This window comes from Neodiprion fabricii, chromosome 5 (assembly GCF_021155785.1).
Source record: "Neodiprion fabricii isolate iyNeoFabr1 chromosome 5, iyNeoFabr1.1, whole genome shotgun sequence".
In the NCBI taxonomy this organism is placed as follows: domain Eukaryota; kingdom Metazoa; phylum Arthropoda; class Insecta; order Hymenoptera; family Diprionidae; genus Neodiprion; species Neodiprion fabricii.
The window spans coordinates 28,696,643-28,720,428 of NC_060243.1; the positions used below are offsets into that span (position 1 = coordinate 28,696,643).

The 23,786-nt window shown below is 40.6% G+C and overlaps 1 protein-coding gene across 4 annotated transcripts in view; it reads left to right on the forward strand.

The window, feature by feature from the left end:
- The window catches only part of LOC124183967 (semaphorin-1A-like), a 220,037-nt gene that overhangs the window by 116,092 nt on the left and 80,159 nt on the right, over positions 1–23,786 (forward strand). For all 4 annotated transcript variants that reach the window (XM_046573198.1, XM_046573197.1, XM_046573196.1 and 1 more), the window contains one exon: positions 3,781–4,072. In XM_046573198.1, the coding sequence (XP_046429154.1) occupies positions 3,976–4,072 (97 nt within the window). In that variant the 5' untranslated portion in view covers positions 3,781–3,975. The remainder of the gene's footprint in view (positions 1–3,780; positions 4,073–23,786) is intronic.

Below are 23,786 nucleotides of genomic sequence, written 5' to 3' on the forward strand. Positions count from 1 at the left end.
AATTTTTCCGATGTCGCCGCGGTGTATTTGCTTCTTTGATTGGCAATTTTTTTTTTTCTCTCCCTCTTTCTTATCTTCAAACGAAAGGAAACAAACTGACGGACCTTCTTTATCTAATTTACAAAAACATGAATTGTCAAGGACGAATGGGTCGCAGCGTCTGACAATGAGGCAAAAGTTAAAGAAAGCGAAAAATGTCCATCGATGTTAATTTTATACACAAATTACAGTGAACGCGAATTAAAGAAAATTCCTACTTATTAGTAATGACAGTAATGGATACGAGGGAATTCAAATTACACTAACAGTTCAAAATCATTCCTCCCACGTATTAATAATGCCATTTCATTTTGTATTGTTTTATTTTTTCTCTCTTACGTAGCTTATTCCTCCTTAAATATAAGGCATACTTTACTCGGTGGAATTACAGTGCCTCAATTCTCTGAGTGACGTATGTTCGATGGTATTTATTTGGGAAATTCGAAAGATACGAAGGATGAACAGATCACGGATTGACGCGGAAATAAATCAGCTGAAACACCTCGAAGGGTACGAATGTCTGTTCCATTTATTCCAGAGTCTGACTTAGGCCGAGGGTCGATGATCAATGACCGTTGATCACTTCTCGGATGGTTTCTTGTTCGTAAGCAGGATCGTATAGCGATTCTCGAAGCAAACTTGTGCGGATTATGGCGAAACGGAAATGGCAACTGGGACGGTGATTACTACACACATTAACTTATTACTAACTGCAGTAGCAGCAGCAGACGGCCGTAAGTCGAAGTTCTGGAACTTGTAAGCGAGTGAGATTTGTTCGGCTGTCAAGCCTCGAGCGATTCCCGACCTTTCCGACGTCCATTTACCCCACGCTTGGTTCACTCCACTTTGGACTCGATGGATTCTCGTTTTCTGTTTTTTTCTTTTTCCTTATTCTCCTCTGCCAAGAACTGTTCGGAAGGGAGTCGGTAAGTCGGATCACAAATCAAAATCCCGGAAGTCGAGGGACGTGTGTTTCATATTCGCGCGTGATCCCATTTTCGAAGGTGTAAGGATACGCTATACTTTCCTATTTGAAAAGGACCCGACCTCGTTCTACTTACATCATCCTTCTTATCAAATGTCCTACGATTAACTTGACTGCATTGATAAATCATTCAACTAATCTTGCACCGTTACAAGTCTCTCTTCGCAGAACTTGATGTACCAATTATGGAAAAATTTCTCTAGGTTGAATTTAGTACCACATTAGTAACCTTCCCAGGAGGATGTAGTCGGATTCAGATCGTCCCACGTTCATCAACGTTCCGAAACCAATGGACATATCACCGTGCCATGCGAGAATAGTTTTCGGAGTTACGAAGGATTATAGGAGGTGGTGGTTACGGATGGTATGCAGCGATGGTTTAAATACGTACCTGTACCCAACTACGGACCGCATTATAGATGGTTTGCAGCTGCGACGACTGAGGTAGAAATCAAAATTGTAGAAAGTTATTTTCGGGAACCGTACCCAACAACTAATGACACGAATAATATTCCACGTCACACTCTCACCGGGGCCTTAATGGCGACCTTTTCTCCACGTCTACACCACCATGATGACGTGTACATACCTCCGTGTCCATCAACCTGCCTACGACTATCCATCCGCTCGTGAAAGTCACCTTGCAGGCAAATCGCGTGTGCGTTTCACCGATTCTTTCGACTTGACCAACCGAATCTAGTGTTCGATGGTGTAACTTGTGCTCGTAGACGATATTAGCGCGTTCCACGAGCAAAGAATAACAACGAGTGTTTTGAAACTACCCCTCGAAACCGTCACAGGGGTGATGAAGGTCTGTTTTAAAAGTCACTCGCAGCAGTCTCGTGCAATGCTGCTTGGAGCGTATGAGGATCATGCATTGAAACTGACCGACGACCCGAGAGAGGCAAATGCCACGGGCATCTTTAATGATCCTGCACGTTCTCTTATAATCGATTGTTATTCCATCGGCAAACGCGCAGTACCAACCCGATGAAATACCTTCAAACGGTCGAACATGTATTCAGTATTCATTGCCGGTTGGGTCGAAACGTGCTCATCGAATTTTTTTAAGACATTTGTGCTTTAGGAGAGAAGAAGAGAGAGAGAGAGAGAGAGAAAAACCCAACGGTGAGCGTTCCCAGTGCTTGAGAATGGCTGCTGGCTCGTTTCTCGGAAATATGGTTGAGGTTATGTGGTGCAAAGAGGGCAACACACCGGGTTGAGATAACATACCTCGATGGGCACGATGATGTTTTTCCTCTCGTTTCGCGGCTTGCTGGTGCTGGATGAAGACAATCGACGTGTTGACTTACCGTTGGGTTGAATCGTCCTCTTCATCCTCCTTCTCTTCGGGCTGTAATATGCTTGGTAAATACCCATCCGGTATTCCGTTTCAGACCACCAGATACACGGTATACGTTTCGGTGGAAACGATGATCCGGAGACGTCGTTGTAGATCAAGCACAAGGAAAACGAGAGGAGACTGCGAGAATGTTCTTAAGGAGGCTTCTCCTTGATCCTTGGAGCGTCAAGCAATGCCTTTGAGCCACCACAAAATCTCTTCTTTATTCATGACGCATTGTAATTTGGGTGAAATAGTAGGTGTATATTGTACCTATATCAGCAGTGTCTTCTCGCTACCTGGCTTTAAAGTATACCTGCTGAATTATACCTATTACTCCTTGATTACCTGGGTGGTTGGATTCACACACTCGTGCCGACATTACTTGGAGCACTTTACTTCTTTCACCACACCGGCGGCTTGGTGCGGACCGAAACTTGAACAGATTAATTGTTTGCCAAAGTGAAGAGGGAAGAAATTTTACGTACAAGGTACACTGTTTTTCAAAAGTTGGAAATGAATGTGACTCCTTGTCCAGATCCTTTCGTCAAACTGTTCCAACGGAGAGCAACACCTCTAACATCTTTCATCGGATCGAGTTCATCTCACTTGACTTTGAATTTGGATCAAGTTGGGGAAAAGGAACTTTTTCATTTTTCCTTTCCTTCTTTCCATCTTTTTTCTGCTTCGTACTCCCAAGTTTCTCGATTCATCACGCGGTTCGCGGTGAAATTGAAATTCTACTCCAGCGTCGCCCTGCACCCATATCAACCGTATATTCACCTGCCCACCTTTCCACCTACTAGTCGCGTGACAAGCTGTTCCAGCGAAAAGCATCGAACGTTTGTATAGAATAGGAGCTGCGAGTAAACAACGTTGTTATATCGACGGTTGCGGTGGTTTACAGACGCGTTCCTGGTTTGCAATGGAAGCAGTGAACAAGCGATAAATAACCCGAGGCATGGCACAGACCTTTCACAGTAAAAAAAAAAAAAAAAAAAAGGATAGCTTGCGCGAAAAGAACAAAAAAATACATAAACAGAGGCCCAAATTTATTGCGAATCGAAACGTCCATAATAATAATCACTGATGAATAGTATTTTCTTGACCACAGAGTGTTGAATTGAAATGGTAATCTTGGATATGGAGGTCATTAAAGCAGAACAACCGAAATATTGTTGACGTTTCGGTTGTTCTGTTTTAATGACCTCCATATCCAAGATTACCATTTCAATAATAATCACTTCCAACAGGCGTCATATCAGATGGGGGGGTATGTCCATCACCAGAACAATCACTAACCATCTTTACGACGAGGAAAAGGCACAATGGGAATTACATGATGTTACACGAGGACACGGAACAGTGTAAATGATGTGCTAATTTTTTTCTCTTCCATATTTTCGTATTCCAGATAGAGAGGGAGGGAAGGAAGCAGAGAACTACGCCTGCATCAGAGGCTTCCGGTGTACTGCGGAAACGGAAAGGGAATCGAAGAGAAGCCCTATGATGACGCTTTCGGCCATCAACGACAGTTAATCCCGGAGCTCGTCTTCGCCCGCTCGCTTCTTCCAATCCTCCTCTTCTCCATCCTCTCCAACCTTCCAGGATGTACATCTTCGCAGTCTTCTTCATGGCCGTGGCTCTAGTCGCCGTGACATTTGCCTGGCCCCAGGAATCGGTGCCGCGGATCCACATCAAACACCGTAAGTCCATTTCAAAATCATAACCTCAAAATTGGATCGTTTACACGCGTTTCCCATCGATTATCTCAAACACCGATTGACCGATTTTCACAAAATTTCAACATACGCTTCTGTACTATCTCCGAAGCGACGCATTAGGTGTAATTTGATGTATTTATATACGGAAGTGAGAGAAACTCGCATACGAAAATGTCGACGAATTTTACTGTGGTGAAAAATTTCTTTCACCGCATTGCCTGCTCTCTTTTATTCAATTTAAATTCATAACTCTTGCATTTCTCTTCGCGACCTCAGACTTCTCGCTCATAATATAACTTATACCTTGTTATATCCCGTTCGTTCGTTCGTTAGTTCGTTCGTTGGCCGCTATTCCTCCGGGATAGGAGGAGGGGGGTTAATAATGTGCTTTATACATACTCGGCTATTACTATATATCGTTCTATTCACATAACGCCACCAACCCTCGCTTACGTATAGCTCTACTTGCTTGCTGTAGGAAATCGCGAGCTATGCAAGAAATAAACGAGGATCCTAATTATATCCTCTAATCGAACAGGCTACTCTTCGAATTCCTAATTGATCCAATAACTTGCTGACCTTATATACATATATATCATTCTAATCTTTGTTTCTCTCATATTTTTTGTCATTATTGTTATCACTATCGTCGTTAGTACAATCATTCAACGTAATTTAGTTGAATTGTGAAAAAACAAAAAAAAAAAAAATAGAAAAAGTGTTACATACAACGGAAATGAACTTTTATTTCACATTTTAGAGTTTAAATTTGAGGTAGAAAAAATTACCGTCTAAAATGGAATTTTTTTTTACCCTCTCGTTCTTTCATAGGTATTCATTCCATATCTGCTATGAAAATTTCAATACCCGCCATGCTGCGTTTGTTATTCCGGGATGTGTGTACATGGTATATACATATAAAATGGTACGGCATAAAAAAAAAAAAAAAAAGACAAGCCTTTTGCTCCAGCTTCTCTCCGGTTGCATAATAATAAAGGTAATATAAATTGCTACCCCCACCTATACGTGCTATGATGCAGGGAGAGGATTACTCGCTCGCACAGGTTTACCTTCGCCGAGGTTCGTTGGTCGGGTAGGTTAGAGAGACGGAATTGAGTGGCGTTATCGTTAAACGCTAACGAAACGCGGTGACGGGATAGAAGGGTGAAACCATTTCCATCCTATATGGTATACAATTTTATATACCTGTATGAAACGAACTATCTGCTATATTCCAAGTGATAAATTTCAAACGCGCCACGTCGTTAACTAACCCTCGATCACGAATGTGAAGTTTTGTTTTTCTTTTTCGTTAAATAAAATAAGAAAAGAACAAAAACGTGACATTTTTCAGTAGATGAAATGTTTTCACGTACCCGCAATACGTGCAGTTTGTCAAATTTTCCAAGTTTCATTTTTAGTTTTGGATTGTAATATAACTGTATACGTATTACAATTTTGAAATAACTTTTCTAATTTCAATCGATGCAACGAAAATTTTATACGATTCTTTTATTTATTTATTTTTTTCTACTCTGAATCGCTGCCGAAGAAACGAGAGATTTTGCAAAATTAAAATTCCTGAGAATTTGTTCACATGCAACTCAAGTATACGGAAACTAGGAGAAAAAAGAAGAAGCTTGTCATCTCGGGAGTAATTTTTTTACAATTTCTATGTAATTCCACATTAAAGCACCTTTCTTTTTTCTTTTTTTTCTTTTTTTAGCAAAAAATGAATTCAATCAAGTCGAAAATCAATCGAACGACATGATTTTACAGCGTTCGAAATGCTTTGAATAATTCAATTTTCAATAAATTTCGAATAACTTTTGAAAGAGAGTCGAGTCATCAAAAACTTATAAAGAGACTTCCTTCTTTTTCGCAGAGCGTGGAATATCCCCATAAAAATATGTATGGGGCATTCATGTAGATTGCCTCGTTAACGAGCTACAAAATTCGTAAAACTATTTTCGCGCGTTAGTCAAATTGGTAAAATGAAAAATAGCGTTCAGTAATCGCTAGACGTAAACGTTAAGGGGTTCAAACTTTCACAGGCGACTTATTTCCTCTTCCCACAACTATTGACCCTGTGACTTTGAAATAAAAGAAAATATATTTTTTTTTCTCTCCATTTTTCAACCGGTCTCTCGTATTATCCCTCCCTCTATTACGTTGTAATAGAAACAACGCGCCCCGTGTATGCGGAAGTCGAGGGGCAGCTGAGCTGGGAAATGACTCACTCGCTGCAGACTTTCAACCCTCTTCTTTACCCCGAGGCAGGAAGCGATGAGTCCGCGAAAAGTAGGCGCACGCCCTGAGGTTAGGCCGAATTGCTGACCGATGTGACCCGCCTCTGCCCTCTGGGCTTCTTCGCTCGGAAACCGAACCTCTAAATTGGCCTAACCAATTGCGATGTAATTTCCTTACTCCCTCTCATTGGTCACTTTTCGCTTTACGTGAGATTTTTCGATTTTTGATTTTTTTTTTGTTTCTTTTCATACAAGTGTATGATATCTAGATTTGTCATCGAGAAAGAGAGAAAAACAAACAACGACAAATTGGACATTTCTGTGATTTTTCATTCTTTTGCGCGGAATAATACGCGATATGAAAAAAAAAAAAAAAAAGGTGAGAAGTGAAATGGAAAGGTCTTAAGAATATATATTGCATTCTATGGTATACGGGAATCGTTTACGTTCTATTCGGTGACTTGTACTAATCGTCGTATTATATTGTTCATCGTACCGTCCCTTACGGTTCTGAAGTGAAAGAAATCATTCCTGAACAAAGAAATTATATTACAAAAGAGGATGGATACGTACGCATAATAAAGAAAGGAGAAGTGAAATGAAATAAAAAAAATTTCACTTCTCAAAGCTTATTGTTGTATTGGCATTGTACATGTATATATATATATATATACCCTCGAGTTAGTTCTCATCTCGCTTTATTTGCCGCGCATATCTTATTATCGTACAGTTTCTATATTTATCCTCATTCATACGCTTTGTTTGCGAGAATTTCCTCCAGCGGTGTGATTACCCCGGAAGAAACGTTGAGACGTACGAAGTTCAACATCGACCTTCGAATTCCGTGTCGGTGATGAAAAATACTTTTTCATTTTTCACAGTTATTATCATTATTAATATTTTTACAACCGTATTTTTGTAGACCTTAAAAGTTTCTTTCCGTTTATAGAAACAGGTTTTTCGTTATCGTAAACGCATACAGTTTGAAACAATGAAATTCTTCGAAAGGAAGCACGAATATTTTTGTTCACCGGAAAAGTATACGAATAATGTAGAGAAGAAATTTTTTGTCGATGTAACAGAATTTTTATTTGACAGGAAAGGCAATAATGGCTGATGGAAAATACATAGTTGAGAAAAAAAAAAAAGTATCAGGGCTTAATGACAACTCGTTTGGGAGGATTTTATACGGTGGGAAATGAAATTTAATAGAGGAAAAGAGTATTGCTGAAAATTGCGTATGTATGCATATAATACGTATACCTATGTACGCGTATGGACATTAATTCAGAGACGGCTAGTTTTTTTTTTTTTTTTTTTTCGGCCGAGTCGATTACGTTGGTAACACAGGTTCAGACCGTAACTGCGGGCTGAATCTGCGTTACCAACATAATCGACGAGAATGAAGTTAGTAAAGTTGTCGTAATGAAGTATTGGGAGAAGAATACGAATTTTTTTTTTCAAATTTACAATAGTTTTGAAGGAATACTAAGTTTTCTAAATACGATTGTGTTTTGTTTTATCACGGTTTACCGGATTTCAAACAATTCCAAAATGGCGATATCACAGTTTTTGGTCAGTATGAATCTTTACGATAACGTAACTAACTTCAATATCATTGTAATCGACTCGGCCGAAAAAATTAACCATCTCTGAATTAATCTCCTCATGTGTAACCACCTCTACATCGATCTTGCCTCTCAATTATACAGCATATAAGTACATATTGGGCAGCACCAGCGGCTATATTCTCAAATAATTTGATTTTTCCTCCCCCTCATTTTCCATAAATACTCGTTCTTTCTGTTCTTTACTTGCGAATCTCGGTACGCACCCGTCGATCCGATTACTTAACATGTTACATGTACACAAGTAAAAAAATGCAAAATCCTTGAATGGTAAAAGAAGATGTTCCAAATCATGGTAAATTTATCAAAAAGATTGAAAACAACCAATTGAGATCCAACCCGAGGAATTATCGATACGTTGATAAAGATTAGCGCGAGGGAGGGAGAATTACTGGCCGGAAATACGTCGAAGCCTTGTATACGTGTAGAGAAAAGTGTGTGCGCAGGATTCTTGGAGAAGGTTTCGACCCTTGAACTGTCACAGATACTCGATGCTGCTGCTTCTGCCGTCCGAGTTGACTTACACCCTGGCCTATCCGAACCTGCAACGGTTGGTTTAACGGCTGATTCATCCGGCTAATAAGCGGACAATCTACCGCAAATCTTCGTCACGCAGTTGGGTCATAACAGAGGAGAGAACAGCTCAGTCAGAACTCGCATATCGATCTCAGGCATGACTTTATGTCGAGCCTCGTCGTGACCGGGAAGTCGTGACTCCGCGAGACTGACTCCTGACTCGTGACTAATTTTCATTACGTGGCACCGTGGTTCGGAGTATTTCAACCCTCCCCCGCCCCTCACTTATCGTGTATTCATAATTTACGCCAACCCCCTGGTAATGTAGGTGGTCGGTATGGTTCCGTTTCAACCGTGCATGAATTGCGATTAGAATGATTATAAGAACGACGACGATGATGAAGGAGTATAACGTCGTGTGATGCGAGATGTGTAGGTACTCGAGAGCAAGCCTGCAATTAGCGAAGAGATGAAAACGCTCTTGTCACCATTTTATTCATACCGGTGGTACGGTTTGTCCTCTGCGTAAATTCCAGCCCGAATTAAGAGGAGAGACGAGACAAGAAGAGAAGAGGAAGTTGGAGGTAGAGATAGTGGAGTTGGAATCACCCCGTTCCTTTGCTGGGTAGTTACATAAACCTTCCTGCTCAAGTAGGGAACACCTTAGCGCTCTCTCTCTCTCTCTCTCGCTCTCTCCCCTTTTTGTTATCGCGATCGGTATACACGTCGCTGATGCAGCCCTCGCACTGTATGTGAATCGAGGTGTAGCTGGTCGTCTTCCCAAGGGACTTTATGACTAAGGACGTCTCCGTCGCCTGCACGGTCATCTATGTTGGGTATACATGATTTTAGGCACGAGATAATATACCAGTCTCTGCTGTCTGCCCCTGGGCGTGTTGGTAGTTGATTTGAAACGGCAAAAGTAGGTCGTCGTGTTGTTAGACAACCAAACTAGACCTCAACCTTTTTTAATAACGTGTACGGCAATCGAGAGCTTCATCTTCTTGGTCTTCTTCACTCACTCATAAAACGTCCGTGTCAAATATACACTAACACTGCTGACCAAGTGTCTCTGTTTATCCTGGAAATGAGATTCGCATAGACGGAAATACGATCATCGTCAAACGAGGTCTAGACCATTCGTGCAAACGTTGAATTGTTCAAGGATGGAGCCATTCCGGATGCTCATTGTCTTGGATAGTCTGGAGTTACAGGAATGTCGTTTCTGGACGGTACATATAACCATTCGTCACGAGTGTTTCTAATTTCTAATGGTATGGTTCGAGTTCCTGCAATTGATGATCAGGTCTGAAGTTATGCGCTGACCAGAAAGACACCGGCTGCCCTAATATTTGGACCAAGATGCGTTACCGCGGGTTTAACGATCGGGTAATCCGCTTGACCGTAACCCGTGTAATTTCAACTACACACACGTACACCTATATGTAAGCTCGACTGGCTTGCAGAGTGAATAAGTGTCGTAATTATTATTACTATACCGGAGTTAGAATTTGTGATGTTCTGCTTATCCTTCCGCGGGATGGAGAACGGCGAGTGACGTTCTCGCGTCGTCAGATGTGTGTGTGTGTGCATGCGTGTAATGACGGTCTCGACGCCACTCCAGAAGCACACACTCCATACCACGCATGGCTAACGAATTCCACCTGCACGAGTTATGCGGTACACTGGGGGACCAGCTCGGCGAGATATTCGCGACAAGCTGAGGACAGCTGACTGATGTCCTGGTATGTGACATCCTTCCTACTACAAACACGTGTCGTCAGTCCAGCCTCACCGCAATTCGGGTTGCATGACGCCTCAGGCGGGAGCAACGTTTCGTTGTTCTTCTCGTTGCCCTTTTTTACTTTTCATTTCATTTTCATTCGCAACCTAATGACAGCTCCGACCTCTTGGCTCACTCGTGTTAACGATTGAAAAAAGTTGACGGAGATCATTTATACTTGGAATACATCAATTACAGTGACGTACGGAGATGAGAAGATCACTTAGCGTGTCGCAATGACTCACCGAACTGCGTCGGTGAAAAATCAATACCGCATAAAATTGATCCCGCAATTGGCACGAGTCATATTCAAACATCATGCTTGCGCAAATGACGTGTGTGAAAGAATTCCTTCGCGAATTAGCACGTCATTCGGTACGTGCAACGGGTAATACTCTGTGCTTTGTTGTAAATGGCGGTCAACGTTCATGAACGTAATACAAATTGCGGCCTGATTACATTTCGACGTCTGGTAAAGACCAGTAATTCTTGCACGATTGACCTAAACTCACTATTCGTTACGCATTCGGTATGATCTAAGCGTCTTTGCAATTATGACTTAAGTCACGCTGTCGATTAGATTATTGAACATTGGAATTAGGCGAACCTGCAGAAATCATTTATCGATCTGTCGCTAGATCCGTGTGACACATCGCTTCACGGTCATGAGTCAGAGTCAATTCTGAAGTTAGTAACAGCGAATTCCGTATTAACGATAGTAATTGCCGCTCTATTACATTCTTTCCATTCGCGAGCCGCTGAGCAGAACTCGAGGAATTATTTGATCGATAGCACGCTGAATGGTGGAAGACAAATTATTGTTCGCCTCCTACGTCTGGTGTCCTTTTTGCTGGCTCTGTGACACCACATTCTCCACGGTCACATATCTGCGAGTCTCTGGCACAAAGCTCAAGCATCGTACGTCGACGGACCTCCTGGTATTCTCTTCATTGGGTGCTGGTGGCATCTCTCAGGAATTGCGTGACGCTGGTAGTGGGAGAATGTCGAGCGCAAGAATTCGTGGTTTCATACGGCGTTAACGCAACGCCTGCCAGCAAGCAACGCTCAGGTCGTAGGTCAGAATTGCTTTTGTAAAGGCGGTCGGTCAGTCCGGTGGGTCCGTATTCATCGACCGCAGTTTCACGACTAGGTTCTTATTGAGGCCGTCTCTACAGTACCACAAAGAGAGACGGAGGTGTATAGAAAGAGAGAGAATTTCAGATTAGATTAGGTTGGATTAGATTAGATTAGATTAGATCAGATCAGAGATCGAGTTGGATTGGATCCGACCCGATATTCCGGGAATTGATTCCTCACTGCGCGGATAGTAAATCGATGATAATTTCAATCCATGCGTATTGTACACATGACATAAGTTGAAAAATTCTTTGCTTTCAACACCGCAGTCCGGAAGAATAATAATAGGATATAACGCGTTGCAAACACCTGAAGATAAGCAAGATACGCGATTGCGATAAGAGAGAGATATCCGAAGGTCGAGAAACGTGTGGCATCTGTGTCGTCGCTGAATCGTCTATGCCAGACATCGCAGAGTATGCGATATAAAAGACGGCGACCAAACGTAGCCTTTGCCCTGCTGGTTGTTGTGAATTCGTTGAAAAGAAAGTTTAGAAGAAATTCTTCTATCCTAGAAATTTGAGGTTCCTATGATAATCAGATGGCGGACGCACTGTGTCGTCCAATCATGTTAGAGCCGTAGTTGCCAGACGCCACCGATAGATGGCGCGTGGTTCGTTGAAAACCGGAATCGTTCCTGGTTCGAAAGAAACCGTAGATTTGACGTTTTTGCTCGTGCGATGTTGAGCCATTTTTATTTATTTATTTTGTTTTATTTTTTTTGCTACGCTCATCGTGCGTCTGCCGGAAGAGTAGAGAGCAATTGTAATTTTTTATAGAAAAAGCTACAACCGAATCAGCGTCTAAAATTCGTGTTTATCTGACGAATGTACGGGTGCAGTGCCACCGACTTGTGGCTGCTGGAGGAGTTAAAAATATACCGCTGTAAGCGCAATTGATCCTAATTGAGACTATTCTCGTATAATTTAATATTCACCCCTCTCACTCGCTCTCATTTGTCGCGCACAGACTACTGCAGCGCTTAGCCTGCATGCCGACGAAATTAGCAACGAGTTGAAATAAATGTCCCGACATCCACCGCACACGCTTCACATAAATAGAGTATTATGCCCCCTCTGACAATGAGTGTACGTATCCTCTTTTCTACGGTCAGGGGTTGGCAACTTCTCCCATTCTCAACTTGTTACCTGGGTAAAGTCAAGGAGCACCAAACGCACAAGTTGCCAACCCCTGATTCTACAGCCACAAGTTACACGTCATTCGTCATACGTCACGAGATGTTAGACTTGTCGTGGTACAGGTCAAAACGAATTTTGCATCTAATGTCGTCTAATTCTTACGGCGACAATTTCTCACGTGCTGGGCGCAGGTATTTTACAGTCGTAATGTACAACACGTCCATCACTATTTCACTCGTAGTCATCAGTCACACTCTCGGTGCAATCATCTGCCTACCTACCTACTCACCTTATATCTAACGTTATTTCACTCAATTTCAACCAATTTCGCGATGATGTAAGTGTAATTGGAACGTGCGAGCGCGTCTACCCGCCGCCATATTTGTAGGGTCGTTAATTTGAATTATTTTTAAACTTTTGTCAAGAGATTTTTGTTGGTAACGTTGAATTGAAAGTTGATTTTTTTCTTTCTTACTCTGGATATATAAAATTTATCGCGGTTCACCCGTGATGATGGATGTAAAAAGAATGGAGGGTGAGAAAAATTGGTGCAATTTACGTAATTTCAAATGCGATGCATTTTATTTCTTCATTACAGGTAGTGTTCTGCGTCGGCGAAGCGCGCTGCGCAATTTACTCATTAGATTCTATTGTGGTCGTCCCGTAGGATGGTAGACGTAGGTATATCGCAGTGTCTACCTACTGCTGCTGCGGACACGTAATACATATTTGCAGTCCCGAATACATAAACGGCAATGCGTCAGCGTTAAATTTGTGGTTAGCAATTCAATTTTCCACACCACCACAGGGATTTTCGATATTTTAACCGTCCACTTCGTTAATACGTTCATCGATTCGTTATCCAATTTTCACATTGCCTGTAAATAGCTAACGCTGCTGCTGACATGAATTTTCTCACGTCGGGTTCTAAAGATCGAATCATCGAACACTAGCTCGGAAGCTATGCACGGACGAAATCATCTTCTTTTACAGTCTATGTTTTATCCGACGATAGGACGAATCCAACGAGCCCTCATGGATGAATTTCGGATAATCCAACCTTGAGATATCGAACTTTGAAGTGCGGAACTCGCGCGAATCGCGGCTAGTTTGACAGCGCGATTCGCGTCGCTCGCGCTAGTCATTACTTTCAAACTACGATATCTCGCTAACGCCCTGACCGATTTTAGACTGCGAAGACTTGTTGAATTCACCGCGACGTAAGCTACGATGCGAACAACGAGACGTCTGTGTCACGTGGTATGAAAAAAAAAACACAACAACGAACAAAAATCGCCTGTGCGATGAAAAACCACGTTGCGTTGAGAACATCTGTGTGTATCCCTTCGGAGAGACGGAGAAGACTTGCGGGTACGGTTTTGAAAGCATCCGGTGACCTTTTACGCGATGAAGCCTCGATTGCATGGGAAAAACGTGCGTATGTACATTAACCAGATTAAAAACAACAAAAAAGAAAGAAAGAAAAAAAAAAAACAAAACAACAACTTCGTTATTTACATGCGTGTATACCGCAGACGCGGCTTTTGTCCCTAACTCGCGACAACCAACGGCACGACACTTCGGGCGAACGATGATCCCTCGGGATTTGACAACTGTGACAGCGCAACGCTGACACTTTCCTAACCGTGAATTCAGCCTCGACGTAATCGTCGTGGATGTCACTAACTCCCGAGGCTGCCGCTTCCTTGCCCGAAGCTTTGTCTCCGTACCGTCGAGATTCTCGTTCTAATTGAATCGCTGATTGGTTCGAGGAGACTCAAACATCCTCCGCAATTAAGCCACCGGATTCAACCCCCTTACCTTCTCCCTCCTCTTCCCTACTGCGACCGGAGGATCGCAAATAATTGGAACCCGGTCGTAATATAGGTACCCTGCCAATTCGATAAACATTCTCCGCTGTCTGACCGAAATCGTCACCGCGTGACACGTTATTAATCGTCACGCTTAGTTGCCTGCGACACGTATTGTTTATTACCGACACTAAAATTTTATCATATTCATTGCTCGGTGATAATTTTTTCAACTCACGTTCCTTTCAAGACGATTATATATATATATATATATATATATATATATAAAAAGTTTCATTTATTCATCACCTCGACCTTTTCTTCTATATGTATTCAACTTTTTTCTCTTCTTCTTTTTTTTTTCTTGTCATGTCTCTTCCTTGTAAAAAAATAATTCTTCACATCAGGGTGATGTTGAAGTTGGACTGCAAATGCGACTTCACTGCGACGGCTTTGATAACTCAGTAGTTAGTTACATCAGCTTTAATCGTGCCTCGTCAACGAAATGATTCTGAAATTACGGTATCTCATCGTTTGAAAGCTCATATAACTCGGGAATGACGTACAAAGGTGTCGTCAAAAAGGAATGCTGTTCTTGTTGTTTGAGCAGAGTCTTCAACTCTAGGTACTCGATAAATTTTCACGTACGAAATTGAGAGGAAAAAGTAAGCGAGTAACAGAAATATCGAATAAAATTGCAACCAGAATTTTAATCGTAACAATTTTGATCTTATTACGATTTTGTTTACGTGGAATGCGAATTTGATGACGATTATGGATGATGGGTAGGATTATTTGAGGTCGAAAATTATTCAAGGACCTTAAATAACTTTTGAAAGAGTAGATTTATCATAAAATAATAAAGAGACCTTTTTTGCAGAGCGTTAAGTTCCCTACAAAAATCCATCCGCGAATTTTCCGTACGACGCATCGTTAGCTAGTTATAAAAATCAATAGGAACGAAAACCATTTTTCCCGTATTATTCTTACAGAAAATAGAAAAATGCGATGCGCAAGCTCTTCATTTTAATATTAAGAGCTAAAATTTTCACAGACGTATTGTTATTTCTAAATGAAACTTTTGAACCTGTTTCCAAGGGGTAAAATAATATTTTTAGACACACCCTAACATATATATATATACATATCAAATCAGCACGTATTGGTGTTCATTCTCATTTAATCCCAATTAATGTCGGAACAGTTGAAAAATAACAAGGGTTGAAAAAGTAAAAGAAATAACCGGCTCGTTCCGTTCGTTCCGCAAATATAAAACACAATGCTTTGATCGTGTATTGTATAAACATATATATTTTATATATCTATGGGTATAACCTTTGGTATATATTATATATATATATATCTGCACATTCATCTGTACACATACGGACGTATACTTTGGAAGAACGGCAGCAATAATTATCGCGAAAATACGACGAAGAACAAATATAATAAATAAAACAATTAACCTGTTTGAACAAAATTTCAATTGGTTCGTTTTGGGAAAATATTTATCTTTATTCGGTAAAAATTTTCGCTCAAAATCGCCTGAACAAAAACAAAAAAAAAAAGAAAAAGAAAAAGAAAGGAACAATCAACGATCGAAAATGGAAACTTTTTTCCACCGTAATTTGAAACAATTTGGAGTCGGTCGTCTTTGGCGTGGCATGGTTCCATGGTTCCATGGTTACATGGTTACCTACTCAATAATATCTTCTCTCGGGTTTCGTGCAGGTCTCCGGGCACGTATCATCGAAATGATAGCTACGTGTTTGCCTTGTGTGTGCCATTTGTGCGTGTCGATGTAGCATTTCCTGCAGCGAATGTTCCGAACCGGATATGTGTTACAGAGTGCCCTGCAACTCGGGGGGGTGATGGTGGTGGTGCTCGGGTAATGCGAAGCAAAAGCCATTAACGGCTTTCGCTTAACTACAAAAGGTTCTATGGTGCAGGGTGCACTTTCCACCCGCCTCTCCGGTGCATCTCGAACCCATTTCCATCCCCCGTCCCGCGACTTTTCTTCCTTCCCTTCCCTCTCTCAGTCGTCTTTAATCCCAACCTATACACCGCGCAACACTTCGCCTCGTCTCTGTTTCTGTTCATCGGACCTTTTACATTCCATTCAGCAACTTATTTGCCCCTGGAATTCCTTTTCTAGCTATGTATATTATAACGCTCTTTTCTCTGAACAGAGAAATTTCATCCGTTGGTGTATCATTTTGCCGGTTATACTACAAGTTGGAATTCTTGCCAAGCGGTAATCGAATATTGAGGACATTTTTATACGAAGTAGACCTTCTTTACTTCGTTCATTTATTCCGTATCATTATTTTTTTTTTTTTTTACAACGAACTTCTTTGCTTACATTGAAATTATAATTCCAACCTGTGAATTAAATCTTTATAATCGTCTATTGTTCCCACTTTTCGTATCTTCTGTTTATCCGTATACAAAAAATGTAACAAACTGATGTTAATTTTTGAATTATTTTCTCATGGTCTCCACCTATATTATTCTTATCGGTTTACGAACGTATCGACAATCTTCGTTCAATATCCTTACGATTTAGATAATTATTACCTACTTTATACAAAAAAAAAAAAAAGAAAAAGAAAGATGTAACTGCGTGTATATAAATATGTTCCGCACGATGTATTACAATTAGTAGTATTTTTAAAAGGATGTTTTTTTTTTCATTTTATTTTCTTCCTTTTCTTGTTCTTAAACGCGTACAAACGAATGGATGAAAAACAAACGAGTGTGGTTAAGGGGCGAAGGGGGGGGGGGGGGGGTGCTTAGCTCATGTCCGCAGAGTGAATACACCGCTCGTTAAAATCATGAACATATTATATGCGAACGTAGCACACACACACACACACACATAGACACGGATACGTTTACAGTCCGTGCATTGCCTTGTACACTGCTTGTAATTATAGAGGTATCGCACTGTATAGCGCCTGCTAATATATCATCTTGTGTAAAGTGGCCCGGAGTAGCTTACTGCATAAAACACTAGGTGGGGTGGTGCTGTGCTATTTGCGGAGTTGCCCTTCGCCTACGAGATCTCAGCTATGCCTATGTATCGGTGAGTGTTTGCTGCGCATGGGGTAAACGGGTGGAATAAAAAGAAGGGAACTAGGGAGGAGAGGAATAAAAATGAGAAGGATGAAGGTTGAAAGTAAGGAGGGAAAATAAAAATAGGAATAAAAAAGAAAAAAATGAAAGGAAAACACACACATACACACCTTCTGTACTCTTGATCAGGGCTGGATATCGCTGCATTCGTCGTCTTCTTCTTCTTCTTCTTCTTCTTCATCTTCTTCTTTACTCTAGGATTCTGTATACCTGTAGCCACTTGCACCTTGCTTCCTAGCTAGCAACCAGCTCGAAGAAAGATATACTAGGGTGATAGGAGGTGATGGAACGTAGGTAGAAGAGGTACCTGGCTTTGAGATATATCCAACCGACACTTTCCTCTCTCTCTCTCTCTCTCTCTCTTTCTCGCTCTCAGCACACCCGGGTACGTTTATAACGTAAGTGTACGTACACAGGGCAATGTTTTATTTCCGCTCATTTATATCCTACCTTTTCCACTTGGTTGAGGAAAAAGTAAAATGGAAGGGTGTAGGTATACGTGTGTGAGAACGTGCTGCAGGAAAAAGGGAAATTACAGGGTAAAGAATCGGCGAGGAAACGAACGGTGTGTAATTGTATTATGGATACACTGTTTGTGAATATATTTTACAAATTCAATGATCGGAGTGGATGAAGAAAATTGCGAATTTCCGGAGTGAAAAGTTGATTCAATTACATCGGGGAAAATTTACCGCTCTTGTAGATGTAATTGGGAAACTTTCAACTCCGCAGCGATACACTGGACCGAGTTTCTTTTCATCCTCGTTTTTTACCTTTGGAATCTCGCCGAGATCGAACATAACTAAATAAAATTCTGAAGTATCATCTTATCCACGCGTAATTGTTATAATTTTTAAGATTGATTTCAAATCATCTCCGTGACGAAAAATACTTGGAGATAAATATTTCAGTTCTTAATAACAACGGTTCGACTAATTCCGGTCAAAAGAGTTACCATACAAATATGTAATATGCATATACCACAAAAAGTTAAAGGAGGGGGAAAAAAATTAACAAATACAAACACAGAGTGTTACGGGTTTATTTCATGGAAAGTGACGACGAAATTTCGAAAAGGCAATTAATTAATAGAGGATCAGGAAGGATCAAAACTCGGCATCGGGGATATAAAAATTCCGGTCGTACGTGGAGATGAATCGGTGCTCAAATTTCCCCAATTTCCCGTATCTGTCGCAGGTGCGGCGGTTTCACCTTATAGAACATCTCGATAGTTCCGAAGTCGAACGAAACGACACATGGCGAAAGACGTCGTCAGACTCCGAGCACCACCATCCGGTATCGGTTTTGATCGAGGTTAAAGCCGATCACCCGCAAGTTCCGTATTCGCAATCCGCGCGTATTTCTTCGATCCAGTAGCAGAAGCGAACAGTTCTGCTGAAAAAACATCGCATCTGTTTATTCGATATCGCTCTACGAGAGAAGGAGAAAAATTCTCTCGTCGTGAATCATGAATGAAGTTGTAAATAAAAAAGTACGGCTCGTTTCTCTCGTTTCCTAGATCGCGGGGTCAACTGGCGCCAGTTGACACTGTTAATTTCGCAGAATCAGCGACGATCGAGGGACTCTGCTGAGGCCAAAGATCGAAAGGAGGTTTCAAGGGTGTGGGGGGACGATGAACAAACAACCGTGGTAGGGAGGTAGGTGAATCCCCCCCGTCCCCCACCACTCTGCGCCGCTCGTCGGCCCGTTAGCGAGTGTGCTGCCCTCTAGAGACGCCACACAGAGTCACGTGACACCGGCGAGACCGAATAACCGCTGCAGCGACCTCCAACAACGACGACGACGACGCGCGCCTCAAATTAGCCGAACAATTTTGCTACTCGGTCCTCTTTCTTGCCCGTTATCCCTCACCCTTAAACCTCTCGCCCTACGCCGTCATAAAAATAATTCGCAAAGCTCTGAGGACCCCGGGGATAACTGCTTGCCACTCTTTCCACTCTCTCGCTGTAACAGCCCGTAATGGGTCTCTTTCACTTCTGCCCGCCTGTAGTATATATACAATATCTACTGTTATAATACGCAGATGCGTGCGTGTGTGTGTGTGTGTGTGTGTGTACAGCAGTGCTTCGTATAATAGCGATACGAAAATCTGAAAACATATGCAAATTAGAAGGGATTTTAATTCGGTCGGGATTTTTTTTTGTGCGATTTTTATATGAATCTTTTTTTTTTTTTTTTATATGTATATATATATATATATACATTTTATCTCGCTTACCATTGGTTGTTTTTTTCTCTCCCTCTCTTTTCTTTGTTTTTCTTTTTTTCACTTTTTTTTCTCTCTCTCTCTCTCTCTCTCTCTAAGTTCTTTTACTTTTCATCGTTACATGTTACGGGATAAAGGCGGGTTGATTCAACGAACGGTTGTCGAACCACCACTATTTCCATCCAAAGATGTTATTTGGGTAAATTTGGATTCGTTCTCGTCCCATGGCTTCGATCCGAGAATGAGGCAAGGAATGGTATATGCGATGAGGAAGGTTTTTTCACTTGTATCCACAGACGATTTATTAATGTGGTAAATAGTGTAAACGGTGTTGACGAGGTAAATTTTGGAGTAACGTATAGAAATGGATTTGAAAATTTCGAAGTCGAACGGATCAATGAACGTTGAAATATGAATTGCTTCAGAGATGGAAGATGGAATGAAAGTACGAAAGGTGCGAGAATCCAAAAATTTTAGAATAGGGGAGAATAGAATTGGCAGATTAAGGGTGACGACGAGTCTGGCGTGTGGCTGGATAGAAATAAGTAGAAAACGATATAGAAGCTAGTTTAACGCGAGAAATGTGGAAAAGTTAGCAGGTAGGATAGAAAAAGATGTATAACGTACAGATTATACGAGTTGAAGAAAAAAAAAATAGCTGTATTGGTTTCTGTCGAAAATGAAGTTTTTTCATGTGTTTCACGAAATTTTCTCAAGTTTTCGGACCTCTGTTTACGAAAAACAAACTTTCAGAAATGTCTCTGTCACATACGAAGAAAAAGTTTGAAATTCGATTTAAAAGACTTTATAAACAAATTATAGATGTAACGAAAAATCGTCACATCGAAGTTTCTTTTTTCTTTCAATAGTTTTATCTCCTACTGCAAAGGAAAAAAATAAAAAATTCAACATTTTCATCTACCAACAATTGTAGCGTTCGCGATAATACATCATTGTTATACGAAATTTCAGTGAACAACTCATAGAATGTTATTATTGCTACCGTGATTTTTACAGCGATTTTTGAAATTAATAAACATAATTCTGACACGTTATCCAGAATAAGTGGGCACAAAACTTTTTACATTCAGTAGACGGATAAAAAGTTTTTCAACAAATTTTTATAACGAGACAATATTTTGATTATGTATATTATACTTGATGATATACACTTTCAGTAGTCGAATTGACCTGTGAGATATGATGAAAAATACCGTTTTTATAGCTCGTTAATTTTATTATATTTCACGCCATATCATCCGCATTTTATCTCTCGATTTTTCACCTTCAATTTTTCATCCAATTATCCTGAAATAAAAATATGCGTATATGAACAAAAAAATATAAGAAAAAATACCGCTACGAATTATTTAAATCAAGGCCGATTTTCAAGCTCTTTTATTATCATTAATGAGATCGTCAAAATTCATAGGCGCGCATTGTGGAATTCTCGGTGTTATAACCTAGCTTATAATATAACTGTGTAACTCGAGTTTCCAGCTTTTGTGTGTTTTCGGAGAGTATAATAATTCATCCAGGTATGAATGTACGTGCATTTACAGTAAGAGACAAACGCCCAGACACGTAGAAAATCGCGAGTATCCTCAGCAGCTCTATTTTATCTCATTTCGGTAGTTTGGGTTCAGTTTACTTTCCTTCATTCCGTTTCATTTCGTTTCATTTCGCTTCATTTCATTTCATTTTTACTGCGACTAATTTTCTTTTATTACATTACCCTACTTGTTTTCCGTCCCTCTCTCTTTCTCTTTATTCACTTTCCTCATCCGCGTCCCGTATTTTTAATATTTTTCATTTCTCTTTATTTTTCCTTTCTATCCTCGTTTTACATTCGTCGAAATTAAGTAGCTGCTAATAAAATGTATACACGTGTAGAATGAAAATTGAAAAGAAAAATGCAATCTAGTTATAACGATTCAACTCGTTAACGTATTTATGAATATATAATTATAAATTATAACCAAGCCGCCGGGGGGCTCTTTTAATTGAAAACATTACGTCAACAATGCCGCTTCTGATCATCTTATTGTTAAACACCACTAAATACCGGATTAAATCTTCTTTTTCCGTGCACAAAGTCAACTAAAATTTGTTCCGTTTTGTCGACACGTTCATTCAATCTTATCTATACGTATACGTATATTTTCTTTTCCCGATTCCTCGGTAATCTCCAATCTCCTTGTATCAATCCCGTTTAACCGAGTCGTTTCCGTTGGCAATAACGAGGTCTTATCTCTATTGCCGGGGCCAGTTTAAGCTTCACGATCGAATCTTGACTGTTAACTCGCGCTTCGATGTATACGTAAAGTTAGTCATACCGTACGGATAGATGACCGGTAAGTAAATTTCATGCACATATCATACACCTAGAGTTGTAAGGTTCGCACGGACGCTGGGTAACCTTACAAGCACTCAAATAAAATCTATACTTACCTAGATAAATGCTTGCTGCCGGGTGGCGTTGGTGTATGGAGGCCAACGAAGTGCGCCTCTTCAACCTATATTATCAGCTCTTCCGTACCGTGTATCTACAATGTACACTTGTACGCGATGATTACGAGGCGAATCATTTTTTGGACAAGTCTTTTAGGTTGGCAATAAAGAACCAGACGCCAGCGCCACCGCCGACAGGATGCGAAACGTTTGACTCAAGTCTCTTCAAGAACGTCGCTCTAATAAAGTTTTGTGTGATTTATGGACATTGGGTTTTTACCGGCTCCGCCGATAAAGAAACTACCGGATCGGTAACACAGCTTCTCACGGTCCCAGATCCGCCCGTACTGACTTACCGGCGGAGTACTGGTCACGAAAATTTGTCCAGCGGTAACGGTCATTAAATTCTTCCGTCAACCATATCACGTAACTGAACGTAACCCATGGTCGTCGAATCTGACTAAAAAATACAAAATTCGACGTTCACGGGTAATACGTTATGTTATGATTCTGCACTGCCGATGTAACCGACTTGTCAAAGAATTTAGCCGTCTCATTATTACTGTGAACAAGTGTACGTACCGCGTATGCATACGTGTACTTACGTGCACACGTATCGCTCCGTACCGACCGAGTTTACGTTTTATCCGCCATACCAGCTTCTATACTCACGTTTCGCTATCGCATAAATCTACCCAGATAATGTTTTTCAGCAACTCGATGTGCGTGTATCCGTCTTTTACACGGCTCCCTTACTCGTCTGCGGCTCATCAGGGTCACTGTTTTACGTATACGTAATATACGTAATATACGCGCGCGCATATGCGATAGCCCGTTTTTGCGTTATACGCTTTTATTTTTTCACCGATACCGGATAATAAGAAGGGAGAAAGAGGAAAGAAAACAAAAAATAAACACGTGGGTAGCTCCAAGTGGAAAATAAAGGAAAGCGGAAGAAAAATATCTCGGGGAATTCACCGAATGTACAGAAACGAAGGATGCTGCTTGTTTGTATGTATACGTGTACGTAGTTACGTATAACCTGTGTGGGTGGGTGTGCAATATCAAAAGCAATTCCCAGATCTCGTTTTTTTTTTTTTTTTATATATACCTGTTCTACCAATTCGATTAATCGGACCATGAAAAAAATTTATTCAACTTCAGGTTCTTGCAATAGATTATATTCTACGTCGTTTGAGATGGTATGTATGTGCATATATCACATACATATATGCAATATGAAAGAAAGTCGTTTACAAAAAAAAAAAAAAAAAAAAAAGACTTACACAAACAATACGAACGATGTGATCTTGCGGGATTTTCGTATACTGCAAATAGAAGGGATAAACTAATTTTTCTTTTCGGTAGTTCGCAAAAACATTCTATGCAAGTTTCCTTTCACTTCTTCTTTTCCCGCCTCGATGGAAAAAAAAAATTGAAATTTTCATTCTTTTCCTGTTTGTTCAGCTCGTGAAAGAAAAACTATCAAAGCGATCATGATTACACTTTTCTTTTTACCGAGCTGTATAAATTAAGTTGTATACAATATTGCGTATCGAAAAGAATTTACAAAGTTTCTTCAAACGTCAATAAATGTAATGTAAAAATTCTGAGAAA